This window comes from Stegodyphus dumicola, chromosome 4 (assembly GCF_044657685.1).
Source record: "Stegodyphus dumicola isolate Sdum_Otavi_A_Nest chromosome 4, ASM4465768v1".
In the NCBI taxonomy this organism is placed as follows: domain Eukaryota; kingdom Metazoa; phylum Arthropoda; class Arachnida; order Araneae; family Eresidae; genus Stegodyphus; species Stegodyphus dumicola.
Genome location: NC_140771.1, coordinates 230,257,348 through 230,281,456, shown reverse-complemented (window position 1 = coordinate 230,281,456; position 24,109 = coordinate 230,257,348). Strand labels below are relative to the sequence as shown.

General features: G+C 30.8%; 1 protein-coding gene across 1 annotated transcript; it reads right to left on the bottom strand.

The window, feature by feature from the left end:
- Nucleotides 1–11,655: 11,655 nt before the first annotated feature.
- On the bottom strand, nucleotides 11,656–22,973 carry LOC118194184 (neuronal acetylcholine receptor subunit alpha-7-like). Its single transcript, XM_035365396.2, has 5 exons — nucleotides 22,839–22,973; nucleotides 18,869–19,053; nucleotides 18,644–18,688; nucleotides 14,588–14,697; nucleotides 11,656–12,698 (listed from the first exon to the last, which is right to left on the bottom strand). The coding sequence occupies exons 1-5, from the start codon at nucleotides 22,882–22,884 to the stop codon at nucleotides 12,239–12,241; spliced, it is 846 nt and encodes a 281-aa protein (XP_035221287.1). The 5' UTR covers nucleotides 22,885–22,973; the 3' UTR covers nucleotides 11,656–12,238.
- Between the last annotated feature and the right edge of the window lie 1,136 nt (nucleotides 22,974–24,109).

Here is a 24,109-nt window from a genome sequence, read left to right as displayed (position 1 = left end):
TCTATTAGCTTACACGCAGCATGAACGAAAGACACACACACAGGAACTTCCATTTTATTATAAGTAGAGTTATATATCAGATGTTCTTTCATTGCTACATAGTCAAAGAATCCTTTTAATAAGATTTGTAACAATCGAGTTACCAATAATTGTTTTTGGGCTTTTGTTGATTTACAACAAAGTTAATGAATACTTTTTAACAATGCTGATAAACTATAATCATTAGAGATATCAAATCTAGTGGTGCTAAAATCTTACGTGTGGATCTTATTTGCTTAAATTTGTTATTTTTACTGCTGAAATCGAATTCGGGCCATTTTCAGAAATGGGCTGCTTTTTGTTGACAGTATTGTGTTACGTTTTTATACCAACACCATTTATCGACAGCCTATTGGGCATACTTATTTGTGTTGCGACTGCCTTCATTTTGTTTCCTCGAAAAGAAGAGAAAGCTCGGAAAAGTAACGATGAAAACAACATTAATCTTGATAAACAGAAATTTAATGCCGGAAAGGAGGTGCATAATATAGATTTTCTTGATTCATATACTCATATTAATGAATTTAATGACGATTCCTTTGATGTGGATATAGACAATGACACCGATTTTGTCCAAGTTTCTAACGATCCTTTTGACAATAAGCTTCTTAATTTGCATATTGATAGTGACACTGACGACATCGAACTTTTTGCCAAAGATTTCGAAAGCAATCCCACTGATTTGTACCTTATCAGTGATAAAAATCAACTTAATTACCTCCATCAAGAAACAGAAAAGAATTTTGATTTTCCAAAACCTGATAACTCAGGTAATGAAACAGGCATGAATACCAGTATACCCATCTTCAACAAGGAAGAACTCAGTTTGAATGCCTCTATTAAATCATTGGATGTTGAATGCATTGATTCGCATAACGATCTTGGAGCACAAGGGGACATCGATTTCGGCAATCTCATCAACTCAAATAATGCACCAGAAATAAATGGCAAAATGGATCAAGTAGACAGAATAGAAGTGAAACCAATTCAAGAATTTCAAGAACGCCTTATTGATATCGTCGTTGATACCGTCGCTGTTATCTACGTTGATGACGAGAATACTCAACTTCCTTCATCACATCCTAGCAGGCGTTTCACAATTTCAAACATAAGAAAAGCGTTATTGAAATATTTTTGCCTTAAAAACATTAAAAATAAACATAACAGTTTAAAGCATCATATCAAGATCTAAGTTTACATAATTTCAGTTTATGTTCGTCATAAATTTGTTCGAAATGACACCAATCTAATTGACTAGCAATTTGACTGACCAGTAAGTGACTAATTGACTCATAGCCTGACCAGTGACTGAATAAAAATAGGACATTGACTGGGCAGTGACTAACTAAGTGACGATCCCATTTATCGACTAAGAATTGGACATAAACAAGTGACGATCTAACAAGTGACGATCTCGTTGACTGACAAAAATTTGACTTCAGTGACTGCCTAAAAATTGCACGTTGACTGACTAGTGAGTGTTTAAGTGATGATCTCCTTGACAGACCGCTGACTGACTAAAAATTGAGCTCATAAGCGAAACTTATATTTATTTAATAAAAATGAGATTAAGTGGGGAGCCAAGGAAGCGGCTTGAATGTGACTAAACTGTGCATTTCAGCCAAAACTAAAGCTTTTAATTAAAGCTTAAGAATTTTTTTATGTATATTTTTGCATTGAATGCATTTTTTTACTATCTTTATATCGTATTCCCTTTTTAATGCTATTTTTTTTTACTTCTTTTTATTAATATTTTCTTTTATGTTTTTTGTATTTTCTTAATGTTACTTTTTACATTTTATATTTATTTCTTCTTAATATTTTATTTTGCTTACCATTAATTTTATTATTATTAATATTATTACTATTATTATTATATTTTTAAATTTGATTTACTTATTTCTAAATTTTTGATTTTATTTTTTAATACAATTTCATTTATTATTATCATTTCAAAAAATTTCAAACGCGTTATAAAATTTAGATTTTTATTAAAAATTAAATGTAAATTTAACACATTTGGCTCTCCAATAAAATTTTAATCATTCGTCTTTCCATCTCATTTATCAAGCACTGTCGTTTATTGTTACACATTTATGATTTATTATAATATTCAAAGATTTATTTTTGAAAAATTGCATGAATCATAAAATATTGGCCCTTCAGGCAAAACTGCGAGTCTTTCAGTCTCCGCCCTAAGGGTTTCCAATTCCTCGTAATCCATAAGTATATCCAGATACCAGACAATGATTTTAAATTAAAGAACAATTTACTTAATCAATTCTTGTAATTTGAATTTAAATTTCATGTAACTCAGAAAACATTCTTTAGGAAACCGACCTCTTTATAAGGAGATTAATTCTTATATGTTTACAATTTGTATATTTTCCTTTTCGCATTTTTATTTTTCGAGTTTGTTCAATTATGAATTCTTATTTTAATTCTATTATTTTTGATATTGTGTTAAAACTCTTATACAAGGTTGCGATTATTAATATTGTTGAGGACTTGCCTTGCGTTCATTCCAAATTAATATCGGCTTTAGATGCTTTAAGTTTATCTGCCTTCTGTCTCTCTCTCTGTATATAAGATACATTCTAAGAGACGCTTTCCCGGAATGAAAAATGCAATCGAAATTTCGTTAATCGGCTCTGCAGAATGGAAGATACAAAACTGTCACCTTCTAGTTCCTTATAGGAATTAAATGATGAACTATAATTGCGAAAAATTAGATTTCAAGGAAAGTATTCATTTTTACCGCTTTAAATCAATTGGAATGACTTTTTTGGCATAGTTAACTTATTACTATTATACAAGGCCACATACTGACGTTGAAGAAAGCACGCAATTACATGTGACGTCATTGTGTGCCGAACATTTTTCGTCAATGTCAGCGTTATAAATACAGTGGTGGCCAATATTGTGGTCACTTTTAGAAATTTTTATGTTTTTGAAATGTATGCTTATAAAAACGTGACTAATATATATAAAAAAAATTCCAACTAGTAAATAAACATTCCACTAAAATTCATTGCTTTTTTTAGTAGCTTCAAACGAAATTTTTCATTTCTTATGGCATAGGTAGTTTGCCTTTTACGACTGAAGAATTCTGTTTTCTATCAAATGCCAAAACAAGTGGTTACGTTTCGCAAAATGCAAATTTGTATATATCATTTTAAAGAGAATTTATTACTGAATTCAATACAAAGCACAAAATTCAATTATTTGCAATACAAAAAAGTTATATATACTTAAATATAAATAAAAAACACAGTTATGAAGTGGTTTGTAATGTATAGCTTTCCTGGCCAATCACTGTTGTTCTGAGAACCAATCAAATGTTAGTAACTGCCAGTAGAACCTGACATCATGTTTACACTTGAAACAATTCATTATTTTGCTTTGTTCTGTAGAAAGAGGACCTGTTTCTTATACACTGCAATTACAAGTAGGGATTTTTGTAAAAATATTTAATATTTAGTGAAGAAGAAATGACATCAAATAAAAGAGTAGATTGGACACCTAGAAAGAGATGTAATGTTATTGTGTTACGAGAAAGTGGTCTTTCCTTTGCTGAAATTGCAAGACAGGTGCGTGGTTCAGTGACTACATTTGTAGTCCGAATGTTTTGTTTACGATATGAGACAAATTCTATAGAAAACAAAGAAGGAAAAGCCAGAAAACGGGGCAACACATCTCTTGATGACAGAAGAATAAAAAGACTATGTCTCCAAGATAGAAAAATGTCATCAGCGGCCATCAAAGTGATTTGAATGATGCTGGTGTTTCTGTCAGTTCAAGAACAAGCAGGAGAAGATTAACAGATGTTGGACTGAGAGGTAGAATTTGCTCCTCCAAACTATCCCTTGATAAAGAACTAAATTATTTAAAAGCAATAGCTATTGACAGGGGCTTTTCACACAACTCTATTAATCAAGCACTTAAAAAATTCTCATCTCAACACACTAAAAGGCACACTCTTGTTTTAGGAGATTATAAAAATTCAGTTGTCCTTCCATTCTTTCCATCAATTAGCTATAAATTTGCACATATTTTGCAGAAATTTTACTTTCGGATCGTTTATTCTCCCATCAATAAAATTCTAAGTCCATACTCATGGACTCCATCATTTCGAATATTAATTCCTGGGGTATTTATAGGATTCCTTGCGAGTGTGGTTTAATTTATTTTGGCCAAACTCAGAGAGTCTTAAAATTTCGCGTCAAGGAACATGAGGCATATGCTAGAAGAATAAATGTTCCCAGAATAAATGTTCGTAAGCGTATCCTGAAGAATATTTAACGAAACGGTATTTAGCAACATAATCTTCAAACTTAAGAAAGAAATGTACAATTATCAAATTTAAATCTGCATAAACATTCTGAATTCCCAAAAGAAGAAAACAATTCCTTTAAGAATCACTGAAAACAAAGTTTTCTAATGTTCTAATAGTGTAAATTAATTTCACATTCAAAGAATTTTTAGAAATGTAAATGCAATTTCTCTTTAGCAAGATTAGTAAGTTCTAAAAAACCGTAAGCGCAAATGTAACTAACGAATGAATTTCGTCTCTTAATCTCGCGTGCATATTATTTGTAATAACATGTTAGTCTAATTAAATTTTTAAAAAACATTAAAGAAGGAAATTTATTTCTTAATTAAAACTGCATTTCAGTGTTGCAAAAATGTATTTCTGCAGTCTTTTTCTACTTTTATCCCTGAGAAAGTAACGATTGTATTTATTTATCTAATCTCTAAAACATATTTGAAATTTTTTGTTCCAAACTAACTACTCATCATACATAATCCAGAGAATAACAGCCTAAAGATTAGAGTAATAAAACAGAAGAAAGATTAATTTCAGAAGGCTGTCATGGCAAACAAAAAGGCTTTTTTTAAAAGTTATTTTTCAGTTAAAATCAATGAAAGTAATTATCTCATTCTTTTGTCTAGGCAAACAATATAATGTGTACACATTTTATAAAGCTTATACGGAATCTCATTTCAAACGGAGCTTTGGGGTCAATGTTTACTCAACGAAGAATATTAAGAGTGTAGATTGTTTGCTTTTCATTTAAGATACATACTTAAAGGGATACGTTGGTATAAATGTACATGAAAGGAAAGAGTTTGTTTTACGTTCGAACCCTGATATTTTTAAGCGCTTGAGAGAAAATAAACAGATATTAAATATGAGTATTTGAACAAGTGCTAAATCATATTTCTAACTCAAATCTAACTTTAAACGACTGCAAACACAAGTTAGTTTTGGAATGCAAATTTCTTCGGGATATATAAATCACAGCATATGATTAAATCAACTACAATTATTTTTCGTTATCTGAAGTATTTTAAATATCTTAATTCTAGAAATTTAAGGAAATATTTGTATTTGAGCATATTTATAATAAGATATGAGAAATAGCATGAACGGTGAATTTAATATTTGCGGAACGTTAAACCTTTGCCTATTAATCTTTTAATATTTTTATCTTTATTTATGGATTACCTATTACATCGTTATGAAAACTTCCATTTTTAATATTTTGAGGCTCAGAAATTACAAAAATATAACGTTATTTTTGACAGATGATCTATGCTGTAAAGTTCTGAAAATATTAATTACTAATTTTCATTAGATTGCATTGCTGTTTATGCGCATAGTTGTAATACTCTGCATAGTTTTGAATAATGGGTCAATCACGAGTTTCCACATTATTAATATAGTCGATATGGAGAAGATAAGATTATTTATTACTCAGATTGCCACCAAGATTTCCTGACCTTACATACCAGTTGTATGTTAAATGCTTATATTGCAACAAATCTAGCAACATTAAATGTGTCCCAACACTACATTATAGCTGTGTTGATCTCCATGTGAATGGAAATATCGCTACGCTTGTGGACGGAACTGAAATACCGCTTGGATTTCTGTCGAATAACATGCATAGATGTTTAATACTAGAATAGTTTAATACTAGAATGTTAATACTAGAATGAAATGTGTAAACATTTCTAGTATTGTGACTAAAATTTTAATGACTGAATAATTTTCACATGATGTGTGCTTCCCTACTTGTATTATGGTGAGGTTTGGTTTATTTTGAATATAGCAAAGCACTCAAGGGCTATCTGCCTAAGGGAGGGATGCCTTCGAGGAGAATATTTCAAAGGGAATTGGCTCATATACAAGCTACGCGTGGGGAAAACCTCATAAACACCCATCGCCCATTAGGCCGGAATTCGGCCCTTGGACCAAACTACCAGAGTTCAGCGCTCAGCCACTGATGGGCTTTGTTCTTGTATTAATTCGGGATTCAGCGTTCTGAAACCTGCTGAGTAAATGTATTAAGTTATACTAATATGAAGTATAGGGTGTTTGTTTTGAACATGTTTCGGCTGAAAAAACAAAAAACAACAAAAAATAAATAAATAAATAAATAAATAAATAAATAAAATAAAATAAACTTTGCATGGACGATGATGCTTTACGGTTAATAATTTATTAGAATCGGATGAGAATAACATTAATTAACATGTGGTTAGTTTACACTTTGCAAACATAGAATAGTATATCTTTCTCTGATTTGAAATTAGCAGAAAGGCGGCTGAAACTTGGGAAGGAAATGGGAGACAGACTTTTTATATTAGTAAAAGGAAACACTCATTTTTCACTCATATTGAATTATTATTTTTTTTGTATAAAACGCATGTTGATTGTTATAGTAATAATTTTCAGAAAAATGAAATGAAACGTTTCCAACTACAGGTAAATTCTTAAATTTATCTCACTAGACTGTATCAATAAGCATACATGGATTATAAATCTGAACAACTGAATAGATTGCTCATCAGATAGTATGATATAATTATAAGTAAAAAAAAATCTGATGTGTACACCACATGACTTCTTTGTACGGAATATTAAATTATACGCATTTTTTCTTGCATTTTATTTAAACTTATTAGATTGAAATAAACCTACTTCGCCGACAGCGCATAAACCACAATAGAATAAATGCATTTTTTAAAATTCACTTTGTTTACCATAGCGAAACTCTGGCGCTAGGTTTACTTAACAGTATTATATTTCATTCATATTATAACTCAGAATGCACAAAATTATATCATTTAAAGAATTATCTAATCGTTGCACATGTTCTATTCGAATACTATAATAAAGCTAGAACTATGTATAAAAGAAATTAAGCAAACAAAACAAAAAAGAAACAGTTTTTCACAGACGATTGAGTATTTCTCATTTAGTTAATTCAGTGTTCCCTTCGCGAGAAGGCAAAAATACATAAAAACTCTAATGATCTATATCAAAAACTACAAAGTAAATCTCAAACACTTATTCCCTCGAAAAAGTTCCAGAAAGAATTAAGCATGATTTAATTGGCAATAATAAATGAATGCGTTATCTTTGTTGTTGCGAAGCTAAGTTTCTCTAGATTGGCAACAAATCCACTAGTCTCCTGTTTCAAACGTAAACATCAATGTCCGCCATTAAAATCAGGCTTAGTGGCAATTAAACAACTTTAAAATTGCTGATAATTCTAAAAATATTGCACACAGAATTACTAAAGGCATAAAATCCTTAACCGGAAGATAAAAAAAACATAATTCAATCATTTTTAAAGCAAAACATGTACAATTTACAAACATATAAGAGTAAAGAAACTGAGATCACTGAGCCAAGTAATAGAGTAGATAAATATATAAATATATTTATATACGTTTGGTGCGGCCGATTGCAACCAAAATACGAGATGCACATCTACATGTTATAGCAGTCCTATATATAAAATTTAAACGTTCTGAGGCTACTCGTTTTTGAGTTATGCGAGATACGTTCGTACGCACGTACGCACATACGTTCGTACAGACGCCACGAAAAATTCTTTTCAGAATTAATTTTAAAGCAGTTTTATAATTTTTTTTTGAAGGAAAAGAGTATTTTATTCTGTCCTTACGTACAGATATCACGCAAAAACATTATTAAATTGCATTCGATAGCGGTCAAAATGAATATTTTCGTTGAAATATGCTGCCTGAAGCTTTTCGCGATTACAATACTTCCTTTTTACTTCGTACAAGGAAGTAAAAAATATGCTTTTGCCACAGTGATACAAACAAAATTTTAATTTACAAAGGTACTATAAAATAGTTGTAAAAATTTATTATTTTGAGAACTTACAAAAATATGCAAGCCTTGAATGCAATTTGACACATTTCATGAGTGCAGTTGGAGACATATTATGCTAAATAACATTTTTCAGAGTCTCATTTATATCACCAAAAAATACTACTTTTTACTAGGCTTGACTTCGTTACAATTCAAATGTACATTCATCGTAGGGCGGTAATTGGCCAAGTAAGAGCGTGTTATAAAAACTTTAACAATTTTGGTGTAATTACACTCATCTACAAATAGAAGTGCTCATTCTTCATTTCTCCTACTATAATTTAGATAATTAAGTGTATGATTTACTTATGAGATGGATTTTCTTAGACTAAAAATAATTTATGTTCAAAAAATATTTTTACTTCAGAATGCACATGTTTTGCTGATATCTTGTTGACAATAACTATGCCAACGATAAAAGAAAAAAATTGCACAACGAAGCCTGATAAGTATACAGGTTAGACTGCCTAATTGCGTTTTCTTTAAGAGTAAAAAAAATAACTAGAATATGTAGTGACCATTAAATGGATTCTGCGTATATAGACTTTGGAAAGCTATCAAACTAAGTTCTCTAAACACAGCGAAATAGTAAATATGTTTTACTCACATAAAAAAGAATTACTTAAATCCTAAAAAGTATTAAGCAAAGTTTTGCCGGAAGAATAAATTAACAGGGGCAAATCTATTTAAAATTGAAATAAATGACTATTAAATGACGAGACATCGCCAACCTGGCCATGGTTTTGGCGACTAGTATTTGTCCCCAAGTTTGGCGAGAAATCTCCAAAATTCGTCATACATGACAACTATTTGATGACATTTCGGTCCGATCCCTGTAAAGTGTAATTGGTCTAAATGCCTATGTAACTGTAACTATATCTGGCCCTTATGTGTAACTGTAACCGTATACGCTTTCCAGCACTTTTTTGAGAACTGCAATGTGCTGGAAATTCCTCGATAGCCGACGAGAAACCCATATAAGATTGAAGAGAGCATCAGTTCATACATTTCAGCTCAGCGTTGTCTTCGGAGTATTGAGAGATCTCCGTGAGAACTTTGCTCTTTAGATGAACTTTGCATTGTGTTGTGTTTAACGCTCTTAGTTAAACTACCATGTCACGTTCTTAGTAGTAACTACTCATTGTTCTGTGTAAAACGTGTGTGCTAAGAAAAGCTATACGAGTACTTTTGGGGAAAGATCCATAACTGTAAAGTGTTTCTTTTGGGAAAATAAATTTTATCAAGCTATAATCGGTTCTGCATACATTGAACCCATTATGAATCCTTACGAACGTAAGAGTACTTAAATCTTTAAGGAAAAATTTATCTTGATTCTGATTACATGTTATACATGTTATGTTATATTCTTAATCTGCCTTTTCTTAAATATTTGGCTAACTTTTGTGCTAACACTTTCTTGTATTACATTCTATACTAGAGATGAATATTAACTGTCAATTTAAAGTATTCATTATATACTTTTAGCTTGACGAAGAAACCTCAGAAACATCTTTCAGCTAACCCTCGCACCTAATTTGACGATATCTTTATCCAGATTTTGGACAACGCTGTATAGTCTTTCAATGAAACCTTTGCTGTTTCGAATTCTGATCAATATTTAAATGCAATTTTAATAGCTGTAAGTGGGGTAGTAACTTGATCATTGATGAACTTTCTTTATCAATTTCAAAAAACAATATGGAATTTCCTAAGATTTTATAATAACAAGACTTTCTGTTACAAATATTAAGTAAAAAAATTGGGTATTAAAGAAGAAAATTTGTATAAATCTTTCTATGACTTTGATGGAAATTTTGATCTCATGTAAAAATTTTCATTGTGTTGCTAAACTGATTGATTTGAAAATCCACCCATATATATATACACATTCATGTGGAATGTGTACATACATATGTAGAGATATAATAATGATGTAATTAATAAATCACATACTGTTACTGACTATTATTGATACTACTAATTTGTATTCAGTAGTTTGTTTTTAGTTGTTAAGATAAATTTGTAATCACTAATTTTCGTGATATTAATATAAACCCTAAACCTCAAAACTTTTGTACAGGAAGGTTTTTGCAAACCTTGCTGTATATATATGATATAGACCTTAGAAAAGCTGCCAAAGAAAAATTGCCTTAGATTTATTCCATGGCTGTGTCCAAAATTTAGTCTTTTCTCTGACAAAAAATTATTCTTCTAGATATCTACAATAATTGCACATTTCAATTAAGGATGTAAATATTTTACCGAAATTAATGAACTTGCTAATATTTTTTGTACCTGTATTTGATATGTTACAGGAGATGAAATATTCGATGTTTCTTAAAATAGGAAGTTAAAATTGCTTTCGTAAAATAAATTTGCAGAAAATGTGGCTACCTTCTATAGCTGAAATAATAAGCATTTGTGAACGAAGATATTAAATATGTTTTTTCAGAGGAAAGAAATAGTTATTTATTGAGAAGTACTGAATTTCAAAATATGTTCCTTAAGGAAAGACGTATTAAATAATTCAAAATATGTACTTTTAATGGTAATTTATTACACTAACGTATGTACTTTGAAATATTCTGTATTACATTAAGAAATTTAAAACGAACAACGTTACTTTTAGATTTATGAAATTAAACTTAACATAATGCTAAATTAGTACCAGTAAATTAAATTAGGTAACGGTGTAACAAAATTAATTTTATCAATGTATATTGTATAAAGCAGTTGAAATTTTGGCTGTAATATTTGATTCATTCTAAGCCGGTATCAAAATCTCTAAAATGACAGTTGCTTTATATAAACATTACAACATTTTAAGAGCTTCTCTAAAGTAAGCAAGTATAGACCTTGCTGTATATATATAATATAGACTTTAGAATGCAAATATAGACCTTGGAAAACTTGCCATACAAACATTGCCTTAGAAAGTTGCATGTAAAATATTAAGTAAGGAATAATATATTGGATTAATTAAGAATTTTATAAGTTAAAAATATCAGCATTTTAGAAAATTTATTATGTAGTTAATTTGACTTCATTTACACGTTAACAATATTCACAATATTAAACCAAATAATGAATTCCAAATTATGCTATTAATAATATTTTAATGGAGTTAACAGTGTTAAGTATATTCCTTTTTCCTAAAACATAATGAAAAAGGACGTCTAAGGCGTATCTATTCCATGCACATGGTTTGTTCTAACTATTCGATGTTCGACTATTTAGCAATTTTAAGGCATTAGTCAGAGCGAATTATCCATTATGGTGTTTTTACGCTTTCACCGTGATATAATACTTTAACGTTTTTATATGATATTTGTAAAATTTATAGAACATGTGCATTTTTCACATTCTGAAATTTCTGATAATCTAAGCATGGGTCAGTAAGTTTTTGCAAACTTTTACAAGATACATGCTGTGCAACAAATCTATTTTATTTATCATATTAAACAGAAATTATCAGTTTATAATATCAATAATAAAAAATTGTAATTCCAGTCATGTTTACTGAGATTGTTTTAAGATATTTTGTTCAATATTTCTAGTTTCAGTTGCATCATACAGAACTTAAAAACCAGATTCAAATAAAAATATAAAGATTGCAATGAATGTATAAACTTAAAGAAATCCAACTGAATTTTTATTTTAATCTGAAGTATTTATGAACGTTTATATAACTGTGCTTCAATACGCAACGAAATGTATGATTATAAGTGCAATAAAATTAACAAAAAGGACTTCATTTGCTAATTGATGCTTCAGAATCTCAATAAACAAGCTCTCAGTTAACATGTATAATTTATATTAAATATTTTAAGTTAATTTTTAATTTATGAAGTAACTATTTTTGTTACTTTTAAGTATGATTGAAGGCATTGATTTTACACGTTGCTTTTAAAATGTTACTGAGATGTGAAAATATCACTTATAATTTTATAGTTTCACTGACTGTGCAATTAATGCAGTGCAATCTACTGAAGCGTAGATAGAATGTAGTTATCCGTGGTGTCGCTTTGTATGAGAATGTCCATGCCAATCGTGATCGCTATTATGATGATCGCTATTATGTGAATGATCGCTATTACGTGAATGGCTGTGATGTGAATGCGATGAAGTCTTCCTCACCAAAGTCACGTTGAAATTGATGTGAAGGTATTCTTCATCACAACATTCATACAGCTTAGCAGCTTCATTTGTTTTGACAGTAACCAACCTCCAGTCAGGATGAGTGTCAACATAATTACTCATGTCCACTTTGGACATATGCAAATCCAGAAGATGACCATTATAAGTCCAAGATCCGATGCGGATATTGCATATGACTTCGTGTTTATGATCGTAGGAATCCATAGGGCAGCTACTTTTAATTGTAAATGGTGGAACCCATATTATTTCTCCAGTGCTGTTGACCACAACGTTGGTTATGATAGTCGGCCGCACAGATGTATCTGGAGTTCTAAAAAAGATATATATTTCAGAAAAGACAACAGCTATTTTAGAAAGGATATTTTTATACTCGAGTTAAATTTTCTGTGAAAACAGTAATATGTAATATTTATCTTTTAATATATATTAATATTCTGCATATAATTATGCTAATTTATTCCATTTTTTTAATTAATATTTATGAGTTCCACTCATAACGATAACTGAACGCAAATATGAGTATTTAGTACCACTCGCATATTAATCCATCATATTATCTTCACCGTATTTTAATCGTCATTATAAACATTTCAGAATAACATATTCATAATTGTCATTTCTTTGCTTAGCTGGAAATCGTTGCTGTAAACTTAACAGTATTCGTTGTTAACAAATTAAAATGATTTTCTTTCATTAAAACTCTTTATAATTCGTTTAGTTCAAGCATTGCAGTTTCAATATTTAATGCATTTATATCGCATAAATGGCACCTCTGTATCTTCATATCTTCCACTAATTTGATATTTTTCGTTGTGTTACACCGAACTGAAAACTCTCGTGCTGATGTTTGGAGAAATTTACTGTGACATTTAACCGCGTTATAGAAGCACATGTGAAATTGTTTCTTTTTTCAATATATATATATATATATATATATATATATATCTTTTTATTGAAATATCAAAATTTCGGTTACAACCGAAAACATCGCGGCAAAAACATCGCGGACGAAAACGTCGCGGAGAAAACAACGCAAGGCGAAAACGTCGTGCTACAAAACATCGTGGGAGAAAACATCGCAACGAGAAAACATCGCAATTCTAAAACATCGTGGTACAAAACATCGTCGTCGAAAATAAAGCGGTTCAAAAACTTCGCAGTTTAAAAACGTCGTGGTAAAAAATAAAGTATCTACAAATCATCGCATGACGATAACATCGCAGACATGCTTTTTTAGGTTTTAATAATTGTAAATGTATATTCCCATATTGATTTGTGATCGCAAAATGGAAAGAAGGATAATTTTTACTTTCATACTTTTTATTAACTAATAAATTTTTGCTGAGAAAATAAGAATGAAACTTAAGCATAGAAAATTAATGCAACTTATAGCACTTAATAGAATTATAAACCGACATAGTTAACTAACAAAGGCCATTAATAAATCATTTTTATAAAGTTTTTACTGGTAATTTTTCATGAAAAGTATAATCTATAATTTGCATTTAATTTTTTATGCTTAAGTTTCCTTCTTACTTTTTCAGCAAACAATTATTAGTTAATAAAATATGTGAAAATAAAAATTATCCTTCTTTACATACTGCGCTCACAAATCATTATGGGAATATCCATTTACAATAATTAAAACCTGAAAAAAGCATGTCTGCGAAGTTATCGTCATGCGATGATTTGTAGATACTTTATTTTTTACCACGATATTTTCGATGACGATGTTTTTAAACTGCGAAGTTTTTGAACCGCTTTATTTTCGACGACGATGTTTTGTAGCACGATGTTTTAGAACTGCGATGTTTTCTCTTTGCGATGTTTTCTCCCACGATGTTTTGTAGCACGACGTTTTCGCCTTGCGTTGTTTTCTCCGCGACGTTTTCGTTCGCGATGTTATCGACGGACACCAAAATTTCTCCTTACGTAAACCAGGTACCCTTTCTTAAATAAGGGAAATTTTGTAAAAAAGGAAAAGTTTGTAAATCTGTGTTACACAAAAGAAAAAGTTTGAGTTTCACTTTGCTTAAGTTTTATAATTAGTGTGTCCTTACAAAATGTAAGTTCACATAAAACATTACCTGTAAGTATGATTTAAAAATGATGAAATTACCCTTAGCGATAAACAAATTGTACGAATCTGCTATCAACTGAGTACTTCACTGCAGTTAGAAAGCAATATTTTATACTCACGCTGTATAAACTGATATATCTGGCTTCCAGACTTCTTCAGCAGGTAGTACCAGGGAGTGTAAGTTATCATAATCTTCTGGCTGCCATTTGAGAAAAGGATCTTTCCATTTCTGGAAAACAAAACTTCAGTTAAAGTATTTTAATATTTTGATTGGTTTCTGTCGCACCAAAATGGGATTGCGAACACAATCACGAATAAAAATCATTTATGTTATTTTACTTCTGTAACAAGACAAGTTGTAATTATATCTACATTTAGATTATTTTCTGAAACTGAAGCATAATGAAATTGCAGTTAACTGTACGTCCAAGGTATCAAATGAATTTTCATAAACTGTTGTAAAACCATATTGGAAATGTGCTCATTATGTTTTATAGCCAATATAAATTTAATTTTACAAATAAATACGCCTTTTAAAGAATACTGTGCACCGAACAAAAAGTATATTATAAAGAAAATATAAATGAGAACTTTTGGATATATTTAACTGCATTTTAATGAAACACTATAGATGTCACTCTATATATGTTAGACAGTTATAGAGTCTGGTTTTCAGAAGATACCATAAAATTAGATCAGAACCCTAAAAGACAATTTATGAGTTGTCACTATGCCTTGTAAGTACCATAGAGACAAGGAAATGCTGTAAAGGACAATTTTATTTATCTGAGAATAACAGTAAGCACCGACTCATGCTTACAGAAGTAAGTAGTTTTGGCTTAAAACAAAGATAATGGATGAGGTAAAATTAATGTAATACAGTAAATAGTCTAACGGCTTTAATTATAAGGTATATCTCCCGCCTTCTTAGCATGCCTTCGAAGTGTAGTGGTCAATACTCTCGGCGCGTATTCGAGAGGTCCGTGGTTCGAGTTCCGGCAAGGGCATTACTCATTTTTCATCTCTTCTGCTTCAAAATATCATAATGTCTCTATAATGGCGCCCGAGCTAAAAATGGTGGTGGATGATGATTCTCCACCACCAGGATTTGGCGATTGGGTCCCCTAATCCCAGTCGCTCTCTGAAAGGGGGAGTATACAAGGTATTTCTCCCGCCTTCTTAGCATGAATTAGCGGTGTAGTGGTTCTGCACGCTGGGCCGGAATTCCAGAGGTCCGTTTTTCAAGTCTCTCGCTTCCAAAAGTACCTAATATCTCTACAATATAATAAAAGGAAGAGTCTATCTGTGTGTGTGTAAGTGTTCGTGCTGCGAGTAGACACAGGGCTACGAATTTTGCTATCTATAGGGTACATCTAGACAAGAGCCAGCGCACCTGGAAGCGATTTTTTTGAAAATTCGAATGAGTTTTTTTTAATGTTTTTCTCTCTGAAAGGGGGAGTATGTAAGGTATTTCTCCCGCCTTCTTAGCATGCCTTAGGGGTGTAGAGGCCAGGATGCCCGGCGCGTATTCGAGAGGTCCGTGGTTCGTGTCCCGGTGAGGGCACTGCGCATTTTTCATCTCTCTTGCGTAACAACAACAACAACAACAACAACAACAAAAAAAAAAAAAAAAAAAAAAAAAAAAAAAAAAAAAAACGAATGTCTATACACAGTTAACTCAACTGAAACTGCAGCTTAAGCTGGCTGTGACCGAAGTGGGCGCAAACAAGCTTAATGACAAGAATAACTCAACTCCGCTAAATACTAATCGCTAGAGAATCAAAGTTAGCAACGTGACCTTCTAGCAGCCGTATCACGCTCTGATTTCACTCTCTAAAAATCTTCATTTAAATACTCTCTACCTCATTTGAATATCGCACGAGTTAGAAATTTGCACACTTGGAAAGGGAAATGGAATAGAAATGGAAATTAGGCTTATAGGACAGCACACTAACATAAACTAACTGGTTAGAAACTTAAATGACACTCCATAGAGTAAATCCAAAGTTCAAAAATATTTTAATATCCGTTAAAGATATTGATGGCACTGTTAAACTTTGCTTTCCCCTGAATCGTAGCTGATTTACTTAAGCAACAATTTGCTAGTTCTGATCCTGATCTAAAATTTTTATCATTTCAAAATAATTTTCTTTCACAAGCACCTATATCCATTTTAAGACAACTTCCTTGAAAGCCGTGTTTTAATTCTGTCCAAGGCTAAATTTTTAAGTTTTATTCTGGCATAAAAGTGCCACTACACTAGCTATTAAAAAAGCAGGTTTTATTTACTTGAAAAAAGATTATGTTACAGCGGGAGGGTGTTATATATCATTGTATAGGACAAAGGAAGATTATACTGCCATACTCAGGTTTTTTCAAAATGTTAATGCATTCTTACCGTGAATCGCACAAAGATCGTAAGATCCTCATGTGTGTAATGGCCTGTTAATGTTTCCAAATCGTGAGATTTGATTTTTCCGTGGAAATTTATCAAAGAAACTGGCTATGTGCCAGGTGTATAATATTATATGGGGTTTAATAGTGACTTGATGCAGCTATGCATTTCATAATTGCCGAGAAATTATATCACGTGTGCTAGGTAATAGAATTTTTTTTTTTTTTTTTTTTTAATTACGGAAGTATGCAATGTTTCAGTTAGTAAACTTCAGTTAAGAGATGATATCATACAAATGAGATAAAATCACATAATTGCTGAAACAGGTAGTATATAAAAAGCTTACGAATAGTAACAATATGCAAATTTCCAAACAAAATACAGTCAGTTTTCAAATACGTATGTTTGCATATAGCTTCACTTATTTTTAAATATGATGTTGCACAGAAAATATTTTGCTCAAAAAGTTTTACAAACCCTAATGTCAAAAAATATCAATGACAAATTCAAATACACATAATAACTAATTAACATATTGATATTAATGAAGCTTGCTATAACCTCTTTAATGAGGTAGACAGAAGCTGTGTGTAAACTGAAGGAAACATATTTGTGGAAGACACTAAGTAGTTGAAAGAAGAGTAATTGATTTAAAGGATTTAATATGCGAAAAATTTTATTTAAATTCCATATTATATATGGAATGAGGTTTTAAAGGAATTCTTTCTTTTATGGGACTCAGAATACAGATAAGATGCCCACGTTCTTTAAACGTCTATGCGAATAATATTAGTTCTTTCTAAGCATTCTTCATTGGCTTTACAACAAAACTTACAAATCATAAAGAATATTCTACACACACATTCAAATACAGCGGTATCAGATTCATGTAATTCTTAACTTACCAATTTAATGTATCAGACGAAAATAATAAAAGGTAAAAAAATTAATATAAAATTTTGATGATCGACTTGAACTCTGATGTAAATGCATAAGTAGTAAATATAAATTCGATAAAAAAAAGCAGAATTGTAGTAAAGGGATACCATAGAAATTCAATAAAGGAAAAATTAAGAATCATATTGCTTGTTTTTTAACTTATTATTTTAACTTATTATATTGCTTGTTTTTTAACTTGACATTAGGCTAGAAATGAAAAGCTTAACTAAATTTTTGGAATTCTAAACAATGCTCAAGGAGAAGGATTTTATTCAGAAATTTTAAACATATTGTTATTCAAATATGTTTTTCTGTACAAAATTGTACAAAATTTCTGTAGAAAATCTGTACAAAATTGTGCAAAATTACTAGAGTAGAATTGCTGATTTAAAGTATAGAGGTCAAAATAAAGACAGTAATCACGGAAGAAAAATTAAAAATTAAAAAGGAAATTAATCGTAAACATGTTAATGTTGGTCTTCATTGTACCAAAGTAGCTACGAATTTTAGAATTATTATAATCTTATTATAATGTATTAGAATATATTGTGAAAAGAACCTATGCGCATTGCTTGTGTAGATTTGATAGTTTGGCCGCCAAGTATGTGACAGTGTCACATATTGAAGACATTTCTCGTAACAAGCATGAAAAGATATACAAATTTAACGTAAAAAAAAGAATTGATCGGAAAATTATTATTTCCTATTACGCAAAAGTTCTAATTTTAAAGTATTTTTTCAACTTAAGCAATCGGTATTTATGTAACAAAAGTTTGCAAATATGCAAGTTTTATGTGTTTACGACATTAAAACAATACGTATTTGCTCATAATACACTTACGATGTTTACCCAAGTATCCAATTCAATTTCTTGATGTTTCTCATCCTAAAAAGAGAAAATATTTTAAGTATTTCAGATAAATATTAAAATGCTTTCTAAATTTACACAATGAAACCCTTTTGTTTGGATCTGCTCGGGGAAAGAGATAGTAAAGATAGTATTACTGACTGAGCTCAAAGAAATCGTAGCAAAGGGTATCAAGCGTGTAATGTATGAAACATTTACCAGGTTTCGTAATTTAAGAGGTGACATTCCAACCCAGACAACCACAGCATTTGAGGCTTTCGTGACCGGACGGGTCAATTTATTATAATCTTCAAACAGAACTTCTTGCAAAGCCTTTTCTGGATGACCATGGTGGTGGCGATGTTCATCCGGAGAATGCCTTCGTCTTCGACAGTCACTCATACCTGATACGGTAAAAATTACAAGAAAGCTGAGTTCATGAAATTCATCTATTATTTACTTTTATAGATTTATAATATTCCAAGTGGAATTTTAAAGATAAAATTATTTTTGGTCTTAGTTAATGCAGTATAAATTTGTATTGTATTAAGAAATATTGTTTAAATATTCTGTTGCATTTATTTACTAATCCATCCTTTCAGGAGGAAAAAATACTCTGCTCTGGATAGAGTTATTCTGCTGTGGTTTTCATATTTTTAACGAATTTATATTGCTGTATTTTTCATTCCGAAACAAAATTTTTCGGTACAATGTAGCATTAAAATTTCATTGAATGAGCCTTTTTTTTACCCACAGAATTTAATTAGGCAATGAATGACAAATACTTTCTTACGATTATTTAAAAATAAATTAGTCACTTTTCTGATTCATTATAGTAATAGTAATAAGACTATGTACATTGTATACAAAAGTAATGAAAAATTTACTGTACCATTTTGATTTCATAGTATTTTATTCTTGCTTAAATTAGAAACTTTTAGTATCATTTCAGTAGCGTTGATATTAGTAATGCAAGTGCAGGGTCAGGTGAGATTTGCCGAATGAGCTCGCTTTTACTTGTTCGTACCGCACATGAAACTCCGCCTACCTAAAAGGGCCGTTCCCACTGAGGTTTATCTAAGCTAACGAACACAACTGACGAAGCCGACCTATCTCGAAAACCAGTTTTTTTCCATAGGGCAACAAGTTGAAAAATCGGAACTGCAGGCATAGCGGAGTTAGTCGACATATGGAACTGACTCCATTAGCTCAAATAAACCCCAGTGAGAACGTCGCTTAAGGTTTCGTATCTCCTAGGTAGAGAAATTAGGTATTTTTGGAAGCAGGCAAGATGAAAAATTATAAACCGCCTTCGCCGGGAATTGAACCCCGGACCTCTGCAATACCGGCCCAGGGTGCAGAACCACTACACCACGAAGGCACGCTAGGAAGGCGGGAGAAATACCTTATATACTCCCCCTTTTAAATGGCGACTGGGGTTTTAGGTGACCCAATCGCCAAATCCTGAGTGAGGAGAATCATCATCCAACACCCTTTTAGTTCAGGCGCCACTGTATAGAAATTAAGTATTTTTTGGAAGCAGGCAGGATTTAAAATGAGCAAACGCCTTCACCTGGAATCAAACCACGGACCTTGGAATACCGGCCCAGTGTGCAGAACCACTACACCACGAACGCACGCTAGTAAAGCGGGAGAAATACCTTATCAGATAAACGTGCCACTTAACGAGCCGTTTAGACTGGAGTTTATCTGAGCTAACGGAGACATCTGACATAGTCGGCCCATTCAAAATCAGTTTTTCTCTTTAGGGCAGCGAGTTGAAAAATCAGAACTGCAGATATTGCGGAACTAGTCGATGCACGGAACTAACTGCTCGCTTGAGGGTAGGAGAGACGATGCTAAAGAAAGTGTTATTTGGAGCCGCTAATCATAATAATAATTAAATAAATAATTGCAGTAATTATTTTCGGAAACGAGTTACTACTATTAATTATGTTAATAATACTATTAATTAATGTGTTAGCTACTATTTAATTAATATTACGACAAATCATTAATAGGAGGAGGCATTTACAGAAAATTATAATTAATGTTTACATTTTTCATATTAAGAACGCATAACAAGTTGTAAGAGTAATTCCAAAAGCAGAATTAGGGTAATGGCTTTAATAAGTCTAATTTTTCAGCAGATCATCCAGCAGATACAGAAGAATATGCCATGATTTCGGTTCCTTTCCTATAGAAGTATCAAAGTGATTTTCTGCAGCATCTTGGAGTTTACTCAATGATCTTAGACTGGGTAAGTTTAGATAAGGAAAGTATGAAACAGCAAGTTTGAATGAAAAACAGCAAGTACCACAGTTGTTTTTCATTTACAATTACGGAAGAAGAAACTATTGAGAAGGAAAATAAACTAGTATATTTGGATATATAAAATGAAGTATGCTTGTAAGATTCTATTCTGTATTCATATTTAACCAGTTAGTATGAACAATCGTCACAGATATTTATACTGCAACAGAAATAATTATTTGTCTTAGCAAAAAAATTATTAAGATTTTAAGCTATCAAATTGGCCAAAATAAAAGATAAAAACAACGAGATTTAATGCGAAATCTATTTGGGAGTTTTTATGTTTCTAACATTTAGGTTACAGTTTAGCAGTTCAGGCTTGCCAGTTCAGGCTGCAATAGGTTCTAAATTGAGACTTAAACCTATCGTCTCGAGACGATCAGTTGTCATAGATGACTACCTCTGAAAGTGAGAAATATTTTTGAGAGCATACATAAATAACAAGTGAACGCCATTTCTCTAAAATTACCACCTCCGCAGATGAACAAAATTCTCTGGAGCTAAGCAGTCTTCTTAGGGAGCGACTCTTCTTAAATTTACATGATAACTAATCAAAAAGCATTAATAGAATGGCTGGTGAAATATTTCATTCTTAAATAATTCTCACGATGTGCAGTTTTAGAAAATAATAAAAGAAAAAGGATAAATAAAAGATTTATTTCGACTGACAAGCAACATTTTTAAACATATATCAACAATATCTTAATGACATTAGAAAATTAGCGTTTCAGGAACATGCAATGTAATTAAAATATGAAGTCTTGCAATTTACGTATTGAATTTCAGGAACTCAAAAAGATTTATTTCTTTTAGTATTTCCAAAAATATGGTAAGTATGTTAATAGATATCATTCCAGGGTTTATGACATAACAGAGTTTAATAACTAAATTATATCGGGATTCTGTATGGATTCAAAAATGAAGGTTTCGTCGATATACATTTCTCCCTTTCATTTTATGTAATTTTATTAACGAATTATTATAAATTATTATTAATTATATTTATTAATTTATTATTAATTTATTATTAATTATATTTCTGAGGACTTTCTTTTAACCATTCCTAGAATTGACAAAAATCCTATTTTGATATAATTATTTCATAAAAGTTTTATAGTTTATCAGAAATTTATAAGAATAAGCTATCTTCCCATATAATAAACAATGACAGCAATTATATAAGATTTACAGTTTGTTATATTATATAAGAAAAATTCACGAAATATGAAAATTTAACAATCAGCAAAAAACTGCGCTTTAAACCCTTTTTTTCATTGAAGAAGATTTAAAAGTTGTAATAAAGCAACTATTAAAAAATCAATTATGGAGCTCTCAAAGAACAATTAAGCACTCAATTATAGAAAATTATACATATATGTCACTACAGAAACTTCTTGTAAACATGAGTCTTAGTTTTGTCTAGTTTTAAATATAAGTTTGCAGTAATTTTCCAGGATTCTCTTGACATTGATTTGCCACTTGAAATATAATGTTGATAAAAAAAACCCAAAGAAAAGTTTATTTCTTTGGAAATGATCTTCGGTTTCCAAAAATCGTTATTAAATGGTGGATAAAGGGATGGAAAATATTAAAAAATATATTTTGGCATGAATATATAACTGTTCGAGATATTGCTGCAGTAAGATCTCCTTACTTCGCGCATTAATTTCATGAAAAATAACCATACGTGCAAAACGTAAACTACTAAATATGCAAAACTCACTGCAGTCGAAGCAGTCAATTAAGTAAAGTCAAAGCAAAGTTTAAAAGTAAACAACATAGACTGTATCCTTTCGTTAAATTATATAATTAAAACAGGCAGAAATTAAAGACGCTTGTTATGTAGTCTTACTTAAATTACTTAATTAATCCTTACCACAGAGTAGAAGCGTGAAGCCTAAAACGCTTAGGAAAGCAGCCATTAAATAAGTTATTCTTTATCCCAGCTGCTACGAAGCCTTGATTTTCAACCGTCCGATCCTTAAATAGGATGTCAGACTGCATTGAAAACTTTAATGAGGCCACATCGGACGTCACAATTAGTATATCCTATGGGTGCAAAGACTAACTCTTGTTCACTAAGCAATTAGAATTTTATATATTTCATTTAATAATGGCATTGTATCCTACTTCCAAGTTTTGAGTATTGTAACAGCGTTTGATATATTATGTTAGTAATGATGTTCTACTGTACAGTTTTTGATAGTTTTCTTGCTTTTGCTTGTTGAAATTGTAATTAAACCTCTTGTAATTTTTTAGTATTTATTAATAGTAGTTTTAATTAAAGGTTTATATCTATATAATAAATGTATAAAACTTTGGAAACTGGGGACAGTTTACAATTATTTTTTCTAAATATCTTGCTTAAAACTGATATTTATGAAGATACATAATTAATAAAATAAAAATCCTGGAGATAAATTTTAATAGGAACCTAAAGCAAGAATGTAACTTAAAAAAGTGCGCTTATTTTAGTTTTCCTATATTTCTCTTAAAATTACCCACATAGATTTAATTCCTAAGTTAGCTATCTGAAAGTAAAACTGCTAAAGATTTACTTTAGTATTTTCAGTGTGTGATATAAATTAGTTTAGACTAAAAATATAGGACGTTTCTGTCATGTGAGCATTTTTAAGGTGATTAAATAAAAAAAATATTTTTTCAAAACATATTGTATTCAATCGTAAATTTGTTTTTAAATTACTGTTGCTTTTGCTTACAATGTATATTCTATCTTAAAGAACTGGACGAAAATCCATGTTTCAAACTGAGACTGTTTTCTTAATGCATTAAAAATGTAACTAATTTCTTTCGTGAAGTAAAGATTTACTCTCAGAAGATGGCTCCCTGAGAGGCATAAAGAGTAATACTATTATGTTTCGAGTTTTTCATAAAATGTTAAAAACAGCGAACGTTTACTAATAGGCAAATTTTACAGTTATTTCTTTGTTCTTATCTAAAAGAAATTGTCTGATTCAAGAATACGAAGCTCGTTAGACAGTTTTATGGAATGAATGGAGCAGTTGAAGTGCATATTTCAAAGTTTTGCTTTACGTTTCAATACAAATAGCTTGATTCTTGTTATGGAACACCTTTTTTAAAAACTACACATGACTTTGGCAGAATCTGATTGTATATCAAATGCAT

Bases quoted from the DNA above. Each gene is read 5' to 3' on its own strand.
- LOC118194184 (XM_035365396.2), bottom strand. From the start codon at position 22,884: ATGGCTGCTTTCCTAAGCGTTTTAGGCTTCACGCTTCTACTCTGTG. The intron at 19,054-22,838 runs GTAAGGATTAAT...TTACCGTATCAG, and splicing joins CTTCACGCTTCTACTCTGTG to GTATGAGTGACTGTCGAAGA. The intron at 14,698-18,643 runs GTAAGTGTATTA...TTTGTTTTCCAG, and splicing joins TGGATACTTGGGTAAACATC to AAATGGAAAGATCCTTTTCT.